The sequence below is a fragment of the Protopterus annectens genome, chromosome 3.part1 (assembly GCF_019279795.1).
Source record: "Protopterus annectens isolate FY-2018-M chromosome 3.part1, PAN1.0, whole genome shotgun sequence".
Lineage (NCBI taxonomy): Eukaryota > Metazoa > Chordata > Ceratodontiformes > Protopteridae > Protopterus > Protopterus annectens.
The window spans coordinates 770,943,234-770,958,233 of NC_056732.1; the positions used below are offsets into that span (position 1 = coordinate 770,943,234).

General features: G+C 38.4%; 1 protein-coding gene across 1 annotated transcript in view; it reads right to left on the reverse strand.

Moving 5' to 3' along the window:
• Window positions 1–15,000, reverse strand: part of LOC122797720 (CUB and sushi domain-containing protein 3) — a 5,249,173-nt gene that overhangs the window by 3,835,574 nt on the left and 1,398,599 nt on the right. The window contains exon 9 of the mRNA XM_044066251.1: window positions 13,051–13,175. Coding sequence (XP_043922186.1) covers window positions 13,051–13,175 — 125 coding nt within the window. The remainder of the gene's footprint in view (window positions 1–13,050; window positions 13,176–15,000) is intronic.

The window sequence follows — 15,000 nt, forward strand, 5'->3', positions numbered from 1 at the left end:
GGGGAGTATGTGGATTTGTTTGAGCTGATCGATGCAGTTGGGGTCCAATGGCTAGTGGAAGCAGAGTCCTCTAACAGTAAGGACTTGTTAGCGGCTTTAGCAGTATTGGGAAGGCAGAGGGTAGGTAAGCTTCGCCCTAGATCATGGGATAATTGGGTGGTTGGCTTTACTTATTTTATGGTGGTGCAGCTGGAGAAGGACGGGTCCTTGGCTCTGCCACTGCTAGGCTATTTTCTTACCATTCGAGAGGCACAACGGTTAAGGCCGGGTAATGCGTGGCTCTGGTATGATCAGCATTTCCACAAACGGAAGGCTGTGGACCAGTCACTTCATTGAGAGGTGCATCATCCAGATCTATGGCTGGCTACGATGATGGATAGTTACGGGGGCTTTAACAGAAGGTTGAGTGGGCCGGAAACAGCAGGTGTGTGTTGGTCATTTAATAGTGGCTCCTGTTCATGGGTGGGGTGCAAATTTGCCCATGTTTGTTCGAGATGTGAAGGGGGTCATTCGGCAACTAGCTGCGGTCGGCAGGATTTGTCCTGGAACTCTAATGTTATCGGTCGTGAAGGTGGATTTAGTAGGCAAGGCTTTCAGCCGGCATGGGGGAGGGATAATTTTCTTGGGTCCCGGGGATTTGGACTCGGGTTCTTTAGAGGCAATAGAGGGAGGGGCGCCATTCCCTATTAAGGTGGAGGTTCTCCGGAGTATGCTTCATCGGTTTCCTGACTTGGCCACCAAGGAGGAGATAATACAGGGTTTTCAAGGGGGGGTTTCCTATTAAGTCCACCGTGGGAAGAGGTGGGAGGGTTGCAAGAATTTATGATCTGTTCAAGGTAAAGAGGATATCTTGGAGGCTTTACTGGAGAAAGAGAGTAGGGAGGGGCAGTTGTTGGGTCCTTTTGACAGTCCACCTTTTAGTGCTTACAGGGTGTCGCCTTAGGGGTTGGTGCCGAAGAAGCAAGAAGGGGAATTCAGAGTGATACATTACTTGTCTTATCCGGAAGGGAATTCAGTAAATGATTTTATTGCAGAAGAGGAGGTTAGGGTGCATTACGCTTCCTTAGATGATGCAGTGAAAGTGATTAGGGAATTTAGGGAGCTATGGCTGGTTAAGGTCGACATTGAGTTGGCTTTTCGATTGTTGCCTATTAGGAGTGAGGATTCGCCACTATTGGGGAATGGAGTAAGAGATAAGTACTACTTTGATAAAGCTATGCCTATGGGTTGTTCAGTGGCATGTGCAAATTTTGAGAAGTTCAGTACAGTATTGCACTGGATTTGGCAGCAGAAAGTGGGGACTCAAAAGGCAGTGCATTATTTAGATGATTTTTTGTTGGTGGGCGAAGGAAGGGTAGGAACACAGGAGGGTTTGCCGTAGTTTATGATTATGTGTGAGGAGTTAGGGGTTCCATTGGCTCAGCATAAGATGGAGGGTCCGGCAAGGGCATTAGAATTTCTGGGATTAACAGTGGATGCAGAGTGGGGACTATTTTGTTTACCCGAGAATAAAATAGAGAGGCTTAGGTTAGTGATACATTCGGTGTTGGGTAAGGATAAGATTCGGCTTCATTCCGTTATGGAGTTGCTGGGGCTTTTGAATTTTGCCTGTCGAGCGGTGCACCCAGGGTGAGCTTTTTGCAGGTCACTAGTGTATTTGCTGAAAGGGGGTAAGAGCAAACACCATTGGGTTAAGGTAACCCAACTGGTGCGGGAGGACTTGGGGTTGTGGAATGGGTTTTTGCAACAATTTAATGGGATATCTTTTTGGCAGTCAGACTGGGTGGGGCAGGAGGAACTTCAGTTGTTTACGGATGGAGCTGGGGTGCTGGCATGGGGGCCTATTTCAGGGGTAGGTGGTTTGCGGCTGAATGGCCTTGGGATTGGGAGGAGGTATGGAAGTGGGATTTGGCCTTTCTGGAATTGATGCCTATATGGGCAGCTTTGGTGGTGTGGAAGGAGCAATTGAGGGGCAAATGTGTAGTTTTTCACTTTGACAGTATGGCTGTAGTGAGGGTATTGCAAAATAAGACAGCTAAGTTGGGCTTGTTATTGTTGGTATTACATAAATTGGTTTTGCAGAGCCTTCTAATAAATTTTTCTTTTACAGGAGTGCATGTGCCTGGGGTAAGGAATGAGATTGCTGATAGCTTGTCCCGATTTCAGTTTCGCAGGTTTCGAGGGTTGGTTGCATGGGCAGAGGAGGTGCCAGAAATCCTGCCAGAGGAGGTGTAGAATCTTGGGTTGATGTAGCCAGGCGGTTGGTATGACATTCCTGGGCCCCTTCTACAAGGAAGGCGTATAGTTGGGTCTTTCTGATTTTAATCAGTTTATTTTGCAGCTGCCAGAGGAGGAAGGGGTATGGTCGGAGGAATTACTACTGCGATATGTAGCTCATGCTTGGGGGTTAGGCAGGGCTTTGCAGACAGTTAAGTTGGATTTGGCTGTGATTAGCATTTTTGCTAAGGTAGCGGGGTTACAGGATTTCACTAAGTCTTGGACATTAGGGCGTATGTTGAGGGGTTGGGGGAGAATGGTAGTGGAATGTAAGGATATTCGATGGCTGCTTACGAGGGTTATTTTGAAAGTTTTGTTGAAAGGGTTAGGTTTGTTGCAAAAGGGGTCTATGGATTATTTTATGTGGGGGTGCGTTATGTACATGATTATATTTTGGCGCTTTTCGTATTTCAGAGTTGCTAGGCTCGTTATGTTGGAAGGATGTCATTATAGGGGAGGGCGAAGTTACTATTGCATTAAGGAGGAGTAAGACAGATCATTTGGGTAGGGGATGTGTGGTGGTGCTTAAAACTGACAGGAATCATTGCATTTGTCCAGTAATGTGGGCAAAAGAATTTGTGAGGAGCGGAAAGGGGAGTGTGGATCAGTTAATTTTTTGTTCAGTGGATAGGAAGGTGGTGTCAAGTAGTAGATTCATACTTTTGGTGAGGAAGGTTTTACATTGTATGGGATTTCCAGCAGAGATGTTTGCAGCTCACTCGTTCAGGATAGGTAGGGCTTCAGATTTAGCTAGAGAGGGTAGTTCTATTGAATTGATTAAAAGGGTGGGGAGGTGGTCTTCAAATGCATTTTTGTCTTATATTAGATAAGTTGTGGTCTGATGATTAATTTTTCTTCCTTTCTTTTAGGGAAGCACATTATCATCTTGGGGCATTCGTTCATGCACTGGGCAGAGAAGAGTGCTTTAATTAGGGATGATGGGGTAAATTTGGATTTAGCACATTTAGGGTGTTCAGTGTCCTGGCATGGTGTTAGGGAGCTTAGGTGGAACGGGTTGTTACAAGAATTTGAGAGGGCTAAATTGAAGGCGGGTTGTCCATGTATACTAGTCATTCATTTAGGAGGTAATGACTTGGGCATTGTTTCTAAAAAACAATTGGTGGACATTATGCTGTGAGATTTGATGAGATTACAGGCATTGTACCCGGGTATGGAAATTGTGTGGTCAGAGTTGGTTCCGCGTTTGTGTTGGAGGACTGCATATAGTTATAAGGTGATTGAAAGGGTTAGAAGGTGTGTTAATCAAAGGTTGGCTAGGCAATTAAGGATTTTGGGGATGCATACTATTGACCATAGAAACTTTGGGGATGGAGAGGAGTCTTGGTATCGAACGGATGGAGTACACCTTAATGACGTGGGTCTGGATCTTTTTAATTTGCATCTGAAACTCTTTTTAGAGGATATGTTTGTGGCTAGGGTTTAGGAGGGGGAATAGCCTGAGATCAGGCTGGTGGCTGAGAAGAGGGACAGGATTGTCCTCTTCTGTTCCCCCTCTAAAGAAGGTGGTTATTGGTTTATGGTTTGGTATGGTGGTGAGGTGAGTAGGTACGCTGCCTCTTTATGTGGGTGAGTAGGTACGCTGCCCCGGTAGAGAAGGTAGCAGGGTGAGTTGGTACGCTGCCTTGAGGTAAAGTTCATCCAGGGTGAGTGGTGATGCTGCCTGGAGACCATCGTTGCTGAAGAAGATAATTAATGTTGGTTTTCGTGTACATAGTTCATTGTATAATACAGTTTAATAAAAGGTCGTCAAATGTCTTTATGTGTGTGGCGTGGTTATTTAAAGGGGGGACGGGACAAATACTGATAATGACAGAAGTGTTTAAATACTGAAAAAGTTGCAATTACCCTCAAACATCTTACAAATATCTGAACACACACACACACACACACACACACACACACACACACACACACACACACACACACACACACACACACACACACACACACACTCATAACACCTACCTCGCTCAATCTCTCCACATAAAACACACAGCCAAAACATTTGACCAACACACAGTTGCAGACAAACACATGCACTCACACAAGACAAACATTTACTCCATTTAAACATCCAGTGCATTCCAGTCAAATGGAAATGCATCCAAACAGCAAGCGCTCACATTTATACTTATCATGAGAATTTCAAAAGATTCAGTCATTGTAATTACCATAAACAATGCAGTGCACAAATCTAGAAAAGTTATAAGATAAAAGCATTTCTTATGTAAGATTCTGTTAGTATTTCATGTGAAGAACAGTAAATATTAATATGTATTTGGAATATTTAGCAGTGGAACGAATGAAAAAAAAAAACAATATATATATGATAACAGTGATATCCCACTCATTGAAATCGCTGCTATTTGTCTATGAAATGAGGTATGCAATGTCTATACATCAACATAATATGCAATGCATAAATTTCTAAGTGAATATATTGCTGTATCTATAATCTGTCATCATTTTTGATAAGATAGTAAATTTACAGATATGCTTGGTTAGCTATCATGAAACAAAGTATACTAAAATATGAAAAATGGCAGCATATTATTTGATATGATAGGAATCAAAACCTGTACTTGATGTAAACATAAAATCAAAGTGAAATCTGAGCTATTCCAGAGCACAATAAATGGAGTTTTTTCTACAATAATGATTTTGGATTTAAAGAATGTTTGAGAACAGTGTCAGCTGCCTGATATTTTGCTTTCATTGTTTATATCACTACACATGAGGCATTTGTTCTACAAAGGCAGAATTCTGATTTTGCCAAGACTTAAGACTGATGTAATATCATCTAAAAAAAGTAAAAATACTGCAAGTCAAGGAGGAAATATACTTCTTCAACCAGTTTACTCAGGCTGATATGTCTACCTTTATCAGTGTCAAGTTTTATTTGTATTGCCAATTCTTAACAGATAAATTATTTACAATCACAGCTATGCATTTCTGGGATTAGTAAAATGCTCAAGTCTGAATGACAAATTTCTAAAAAATATACCATCTGTTTATTTGCCTTTCAACCATATGCTATAACACACAGATCAAATACATTTTGTAATATGCATCAGCTGTTCTCCAGTGTCACAAAATTATGAAGAATGTTGTCAGATAATACTTAATGGGTAGCAGGCCTAAGGCCACACTTCAGCATGCTAACATCAACATAATTTACTAGACATAGCAGTATCCACTGTATGCAGATGCAGGTGTAGTTACAGTAAACCATGCTGTTATATACAACTACATTGCCTTGTTAAGTTTAACAAATGTCAGATGTGATTTGCATTTTAAATTATGATTACTTTAGCTTAATTTCTGTGTAGCCTATTCCTTTAAGATAAAATGCAACAAGCAAACAGGGAAAGTAATTGTGACATATAAAACATTAATTTGTTTATAAGTTATTTTATTCCATACAATATATATATATATATATATATATATATATATATATATTTATATATATATATATATATATATATATATATATATATATATATAAATTATTTTACATAAAATGCTACATCATAGAGTATTTGTTTAGCTATTATTTTAATGAAAACTATACATTTTAACATTAGACATTTAAAACCTGGCATTTCAAATAAATTCACAGTGTCTGTCCTGTCATGGCTATATGATAGTTATGTCCAGCTAGGTATCTGTGCCATCAAAACATTTATTTTATTTATTTATTTTATTTTATTTTACATTTGTTGACCGGGCTAGTCTAGCTGGAGTAATATCCATTTTCAGTAGAGGCCCGGGGAGAAAAGCTCCACACAAATACATACAAAGAAATATTGAAAACGTAATTTGTAAAAAAACATAAATGTAAAAAATATGGTTAAACAATAGCATAAAAATTACAAAATTTAGAATAAAATAAAGGAACACAAATATACCTAGTGATTTTATAAGAAAGTAAATCAAGGATAAGAGGATAAATGAGAGATATGCAATAATTAAGAACAGGTTAGAGTAAAAGGGACAAAGGAAATAAAGAAGATTAAGGATCATCGACAGTAAGGAAAGAGTGGAGAAAAAAGAAAGGAACAAGGTAGCAAAGTGGAAAGAGTTAAAACTAAGGCAGAGCAGATAATAGAAGCAACCATATAGAGCAAGAAGTGGTGTTATAGTTTACATTATATGAGCAGGCAGGCAGAAAAGTAGGAGGAAAGTAAAGTTAAGGGAAGAAAGGAGTAAAGGCAAGTAGTTAGTCAGGTATAGTATAGGAACAAAGCCAGTGATTTTGGAAGTAGAGTTTGATATTTTGTTTAAAAAGAGGCAATGATGTGATCATAGTTAAATTGCTAGGTAATAGATTCCATCTTGTACCTACAGTATTAGTGAAGAGAGAGTCGCCGGCTGTATTATTGGATTTTATTGAACTGGCCAAGAGTTTACAAGATGAGCGAAGAGAGTTAAGATTGTTATAAGGGATTAAGAGTTGAGAGAGTATAGGGGTGTTGTTTGGTTGGTACAGTATTTTATGGGCAATAATAAGTTGAGGGATTACCAGATAGTTTTGGAATTCAAGCCAACCTAGTTGTTTCAGGTTAAGACAGTGGTGGGTTCTGAAGGGGTTACCAGTAGCGAAGCGGGCAATGCTGTTATAGCAGGTTTCCAGTTTGTTAAGGTTGGCCTTTTTGAGGTTGGTAAAAATAGGTGAAGCATATAGGAGAGTGGATATGAGATGAGAGAGAGCAATCTTGATTCTAGCAGGTGGGGTGAGAAATGGCTTAATTCGATATAGAGACCCTAATTTTCTGTTGACTAATTTGATGGTTTTGTTAATATGCTGATCGAAAGATAGAATATTGTCTATGGTAATTCCTAAAAGTTTTGTTGTTGAGTCAGGTGAGATGACAGTGGCATTGTTTGAAGAGATGGTGAAGTTTAAAAGGGGGGTCCGGGTAGTGGGGGTGAAGAGGAGAAGTTTAGTTTTTTTGGCATTGAGTAGTAGGAACCGACTGGAGAACCAAGATTCTACAGTATTAAAGATTTTTTGCGTAAGTGAGTTAAGTTCTATTGTGGATGATGCTGAGCAGACAATGGTCGAGTCATCTGCATATTGAATGCAGGTAGCTTGAGGGATTATTACATGAAGATCGTTAATGAAGAGGGAGAAGAGAAGAGGGCCAAGGATGGAGCCCTGAGGAACTCCGATGGAGACAGGCAATAATGAAGAGATGTGGTTTTCCCAAAGCACTGCTTGTTTTCTGTTACTTAGATAGGATGTAAACCATTTGATGGCTAGATTATTAAAAGAGAGGGATTCAAGAATATTAATTAACAAAGAGTGGTTAACCATGTCGAATGCTTTAGAGAGATCAATAAAGAGGGCAGAGGAGAGAAGGTTATTATTGCAGTTCCTGTTGATAGTATCTACAAAGGAAAGCAAAGCAGTGGTTATACTGTGATGTGGTCTAAAGCCCTGTTTGACAGTTTGCTATTATATTATGATGAGAGAGATATTGAACAAGTTGAAGGTGAATACATTTCTCCATAATTTTTGCCAAAGGTGAGAGTAGAGCAATTGGTCTGTAGTTTGAGTAGTCAGTAGCGTTTCCACCTTTATGAAGTGAGATAATATGTGAGATTTTCCAGATATCTGGGATGGTTCCTTCTTTGATTGTCCTATTTATGAGTATGGATATAGGGTAAGCGACTACTTTGGCAGCTTTTTGAAGAAAACGAGAAGGGAGCTTATCAGCAGAGGGGGTACATGGTTTTAGTTTATGAATGAGTCTGTATATGAAAGATGTAGAGATAGGTTGTGGAGAGAAGTTATAGGAAGAGTCTGCTAGGTTACTAGGTGGGTAGAAGTTGTTGGTGTTTAGTTGCCTAGCTAGAGATTGAATAGTTTCAGTAAAGAAAAAGTTAAAAGCATTAGCAGTTAGAAGGGGGGTTTCTGGGTTAGCATTGAGAGGAGAAGGACTTTTGGATGTTCCTAGGGAAAGGAGTCTATTGACTGAAGACCAGAAGAGTTTAGGATTGTTAAGATGAGTTTGTTGAAATTCACAGTAGAATTCTTTTTTGTCAGTTATTATAGCTTTTTTAGTCTGATTTCTAAGCTGGCGGACATACTCTCACAGTCGGTATATGTTTGTTTCTTTAATCGTCAGAGAAATGTATTTGTACAATTCAAGAGAAGAATCCACAGAGCGAGTTTATTAAGTGAAATGACACGAAGAATATATACATTGTTTTGTTTTTGGCTACAATGAAAATAAACATGCTGTTAAATGGCTTCAGTTAGGGGTATTCTGGGTGTTTGTTTCATTTGTGACTGATTTGTACAAAGCAAGCAATTCCACTTATTCATTGAAAGAAAATATTCCTTATGATCCCTCTGTCTTACTTCTTCTCCCAGTCATCATCAGAAATTTCAGTTTCATGCCCCTCACCCACCACATTCCCTTTGGCAGTGCACATTATCTGGATTCTACATTTTAATTATGTGTGATGATTTCACGTATTCCACAGTGCAATTTTCAAACAACAAATCAGCTTACATATCCATATGTATCCATCTATATACATACATATATGGTAATACTTGATTTTGTCGAGTGTGTGTCTGATGGACAGCTTTTAGTAAAATGTATTTGGTCTACCAAGCAGATGGTTGATAGATATGTGAAATCGCACAGCTCCTGAGTTTAGGGAATATGCCATTACCTTATTTTTGTGTGATATCAGAGTTAGTATATATATAATTAAAAGGTGGTGTGGTGGATGCAGCTCCCTACATATAGGGATCAGGGTGGATTTCCCCCTACAAAAAGCAATGTTTAGTTGTGTTTGTTTACAAATATAATTTTACATGCAACAAGGCTGCTCTGGATAACAGCCTTCATAAGGCTGACATTTTCACAGTTGACTTTGTGTGTTTTTGATTATATATAGTACACCTATATGTGTGTGTGGTTCATATATATTTATAAAACTTTACACACACACACACACATAAACAAATACATATAGATGAGAGCCATAAATTAAGTTAAATGTGCTTAAATTCAACATGTGTTTTGTTTACACAACCTGGTTAAAAAAAAAAAAAAAAAAAAAAAAACAGAGGCCAGTATTCATCATCAAGTGTACAAATGCAATAGTAGTTTCCCTGTTATTTATGAGTAAGACTAGCAAAGGCGAGTTCCCTTGAGGCCATTTATGCTAATGCAAAAGGGCATAAAACAATGTGATGCAAATGAGAAAGGTTGTAAAGTGGTGTATGCTAATGAAGTGGTTTTATAACTCACAGACCGGCATCCACATGGTACACATATCCGCTGTTAAAAGAAATGCTTCACCTTTATACTGGATGTTGCAGTCTGTGTACTTGCCTCCAGCCATCCCTCCGGTAGTTTGTCCAAGTATGTAGAAACACTTCCTGACACACACATTATTTTGCCCAGCAATCTCTTCATTAGTTTGTCTTAAGTAACGATCTTTAAAATGACGAAATGAATTGCTTTGTCCAGCGATCACTTCAGCATTCTGCTTATGTATGCACAAGCACTTTTCTGACACACAAATGATTTCCCACAGCAACATCTTTAGTAGTATGTCCAAGTACGCACAAGCAACAAAATTAAACATTTATCCAAGTGACCCCTTCAGTAGTATGTCCAGGTATGCACAAGCACCAAAATGAAACATTTTCTCAAAGTGACCCCTTCAGCAGTATGTCCAGGTATGCACAAGCACCAAAATGAAACATTTTCCAAGCAACCCCTTCAGCAGTATATCCCAGTATGTACATGAAACAAAATGAAACATTTCCTCAAGTGACTCTTTCAGTAATATGTCCAGGTATGCACAAGCACCAAAACAAAACATTTACTCAAAAATTCTTCTATTGCATCTCTGTATTCTCCTGGAAAACCACTGCTAAGCGGCATAAGTTCAGGGTTATTTACATCAGCAGTCCCCAACCACTGGGTCGCGGACTGATACTGGACTGTGGATCATTTGGTACTGGGCCACCAGGCATGGAATGAAATGAAAAAGTGAATGTGTGTGTGTATGTATGCATATGAGTGCGTTTATGTGTTTGCCTGCATGTGTAAGTGAATGCATGCATGAAAGCAGAATATATGCATGTGTGAAAGAAGACAGAGACTGTGTGTATGAGAGAGAGTGAGCAGTGAGATCAAGCGAGCTGTTATTTTATACTCGCTAAGCATAATTTTTGCTGTCGTGCATGACAACAGAAGAGTCCGTGTGTGTGTGTGTCTGTGTTTCTGTCTGAGTGCGTGAGTGAATGTGTGCACGAGAGTAGAAGAGTCAGTGTGTGTCAGAGGGATTAAGGCAGAGTAAGGACGATCTTGTGTGAGTGAATGCATGCATGATAGCAAAAGAGAATGTGTGTGTGTGTGTGCGCGTCTGTGCATGTGTGTGTGTGTGTGTGTGTGTGTGTGTGTGTGTGTGTGAGAGAGAGATAGAGAGAGATACTGAAGAGTGAGAGTGATCCCTGACAGCAGCGGCAATGAGGTTGGCATACAACTCGACCATGCAACTCAACCACTTGCACAATGAATCTGGACAGCACACCTCTCAACCTGTTAGAGCAAAAAAACTAGACAAAGCCACAAATCATGGGGGTACAAAGGACCAAAAATAGGGACATATTGTACATATTGCTCTTACAAACTTAGAAAGCTGATAGAATAACAGGTTTTGCATTAGCATCTATTTTCTGAAGGATATGAAGTCTGAAATTTAATTGTCTTGCCAGAGATTTGTCAGAAATCCACAATTTTATGAGTAACAGACTAAAAATATATAAAAAAAATCTGGACATTCTGTGAAAATCTGGACAGCTGAGAGGTGTGCCCCCACACTCCACCTACTTAAATATAAAAACTCTGAGATCACACCTCAGTGGAGAAAATCGCAATGTCCTGAAAACGGCTCAGTGATTTTTTTCGATTCCCTATTAAATCAGCAAACGCTGTTCAATCAAACCTTTAAAATCGAAATGGCAAAATCCCGAACACACAGAAAAACGATTTTTTTTCCCAGGGAAAAAAAAAATCACTGGGCTGTTTTTGGGACTATGCGATTTCCGCCACTGTGGTGCGATCTGGAAGTTGGTATATTTAAGTGGGGAGGCAAAACCTCCCACATCGGAGGATGTGGGGGGGGAACACCCCACTTTATTTTGTGGTTTTTTTTTTTTTTTTTGTTTGTTTTTTTATGGAGCAGCAATTTTTTTTCCTTGTAAAAAAATTGCTGTTCCATGTGTTCAGCATTTTGTGGTTTAATCTTTTATGGTCGATTATATAGCGTTCGCTATTTTAAGTGTTTGCTGTTATAATAGAGACCTGATTTTTTTCACTGGGAAAAAAATCGCTGTTCCATGTGTTCAGGATTTCACTGTTTCGATTTTAAAGTGTTGATTAAACAGCATTTGCTGTTTTAAGCATTCGTTGATTTAATAGGGAGCCACATACACTAAGTCTGAGATTGTTTTTTTTTTTTGTTAATGACAAGCATGTTTTCTTTCCAGGTTCCACTGTATTATATCACAGCTACAAAATCAAACACGGGAGCACATCTAGACTACTGCAAGGTTTCACATACTTACTTCCCAGTGACTAAATGTTATGGTTGTTTGTAAGACATGTTGAAAAAAAACAGAGCTGAAATGTCTTCCAGCTGGCATATGGTAATACAGAAAGTGATTAAATAAGTCTTGTTGTGATTATGTAGGCACAGAGATTGCAGAGCATGGAATACAATAGGAAGGCAGTAGATATTATGAAACTGTGGGATTGCCAGTTGCCTTGATGTACTAAATGTTACCTTTTGTTTGCCTGACATTCTTCTCTGTTGGCTATGTGTCATTTGTGGGATATTTACAACCTGATTCACACACATCTTTGATGTAAACAATATATAATATAAAAAATTAATATATTTTCCATCTTGCCTTACATGATATGTGAGTTACAACTAAGATGCAAACTTGTATGCTCAGAAAAGTTTACAATAGAAGTTTGACAGTGAAGTTTTAGTTGACTGAACTTTTGGTCTGTTTAGTGCAGCTTTAGGTGGCATATTTTTTTCCTCAACAGTAAGTGTGAAAGAAAATATCAGCTATTAACATGTTGTTTCTAACACATAAATTTAAGTGTTTTATGGCATAATTACTATTTAATGGCTTTATTGACCTCTTACTGTTACTCAACCTACACTTTTAGAATGGTGAGCAGGCAATCACATTTCTATCATTAAGCACAATATCTCATGTAAATTAATCTACCAAGAATATAGATAAGCAAGTCTGAATGCCTAATGGATAAATTGGTAGAATACCCTGCTACTTTAGCAAGTGGACTAAAATAACATTTATGCCAAAATGTAATTTGCTGCTATTTGCATTGCATAGTATATCACTTTACCAACAATTATTTTCAGTTACAGATATTTTACTTGAATAAAGTTTAAATGTTACTGGTTCATTGAAAGAATGTAACCAATATCTATGTGAAACAGCCTATGAGACACATTTTTCTGCATATTGTAGTTATTCCCTTTATTGTTTGGATGTTCTCATTTCATTGTACACAGCCCATATACACACATTGAAATCATTGGACACCATTCAGAACTATCTTATGTTTAAAATGGTGGGCAGTGCAATATGATTTGTCAGTCCGAATAAAGACATTAGAAAACTGGCCCAAACATTAAGAATAAGAACGTTAACATGATATCTTGATGAAGGCTCACCTTTGCATGCCGGTCTGTGGTCACTCCATGCTGCAAAAACCTCTGCTATTCTTTGGCAGGTGATACTCTTTGACCCCTGTAACACGTAATCTTCATCACAAGTGAAGTACACTGTTGATCCAAGGCTTTAAAAGGAAATTAATATATTTGGAAACAGGTTAGTTTTAGGCTTTGAAACACTGTAGCATCTGTTAAATATTCAGAAACCTAGTGCAGTGTTACTCACTATAAAATAAAAATATGAAATACAGTGTATATAAAGACAGTAACATGCATTGACAGAATGACTTTTGCCACTTATGAATATCCTAAACTGCCTGCCTTTATAACAAATGCATAATAAAGTTTTAATTACAAATGATATGCACATAATCATTAGGATGAAGCAATGTGGTTTAATTGCACAGTTCACTGAAACATACTTATCACAAACAAGTGATTTACCAAAATAAATGTGGTTTATGAAAATCCATGCATGTATATTCCACACATTTTCACACTACAGGGCTAATGCTGTTTAAATCTGCCTCTGTTTATTAATTACTGAAGAAATAGTCTGTAATAGTTGTTGAATTCATTTAAGCAAGATTTTTCAAATTTCACTTTGATAAAGAGGATTTAAAGAAAGAGAAAATCTTCTCTCAAGGTTGACTGCAATCAGGGGTAAAAAGTGTTTTTCTAAGCACATTTTCTTGAAATTTGAATTTCTTTTGTGTGTGTGTGTGTGTGTGTGTGTGTGTGTGTGTGTGTGTGTGTGTGTGTGTGTGTGTGTAGTTTGTGTCTGTGGTTTATGTTTGTGTGTCTGTGAGAGTATTTGTGTTTGTGTGTCTGTGAGAGTGTTTGTGGTTTGTGTCTGTGTATGTCTGTGCGTGTATGTGTGATTGTGCATATATATGCATGATGTGTGTGTTTCACACTACTACAATACTGATCTGACTGTACTCTGTTCTCTGAGATGCAGTCACTTTGATGTTGATTATATAAAAGAAGTGGCACATGAGGTAGTGTGGTACAACCCCCTCATTTCAGTAGGAGATGGGGGAGGGGGGGGGGGTTCTTAATTCCTCCACTGGAAAAAAAATGTGTTGCATTCATTTTCCTGGAGTTAGTTTTGTCAAACTGAGATGCTGTGATTTGTCAAAGTGAGACAAAGTGAATCTCATTTAGCTGAAATGCATCTCATTCATGGTGTTCGTTCAAAATCACTCCTGAAAAGGAAGAAAGAGTGAGAAAGGTTTTGAAAGTGGTTCTTTGATTAATCACTCCTACCACAGATTTGTATCCATTAAATTGATTTTTAAGTTCTAAAAGCTGCTCTCAGTTGGACAATGCAGTTTTGTAACTTTCATTTATTATAGTTCACTCATTTATGGCTTATACTTTAAGTACTGCTGCAGAAAGCTCAGAATGTTATAGCAGTAAGATCACAGGATCTTATGATTCAGATAAAGAGAATATCGGCACAGGTTTTTCATACTCTGACTCTTATAATACACTCAGAACATAAGGAGGAGGAGAGTTTTACATATCTTTTGAAACTTTAGATTAAAAAACCTAAATTATGCTTGCAACATAAATAGAACATGTTAGAGAGACAGATATGCTTCTCAGAGAATTCCTATTTTCTGGAACTGGCTCCACTTCCATGGCAAGCAGAGCTCTTCCCTATCCCTTTTTAAGTGAAACTTGGGCCAGTCGATGAGTAATTGGAAATTCTCCCTTGGTCTGATTCCTTTGTCTCTGATGGACAGAGACAGTCAGTAAATCACCCTCTATTAATTGAATATTAAATTAAATCTGTGGGTCACATATGGGTTGTACAGCTAGGCTTATAAAGGACTTAGTGGTCATTAACCTAGTATACACCTATGAACCTATGAACATTTCTCTTTTCTCCAAATTCATTTGACCAGCTCATTGATATATATAGCAAGACTGGGGGTGTGGGGT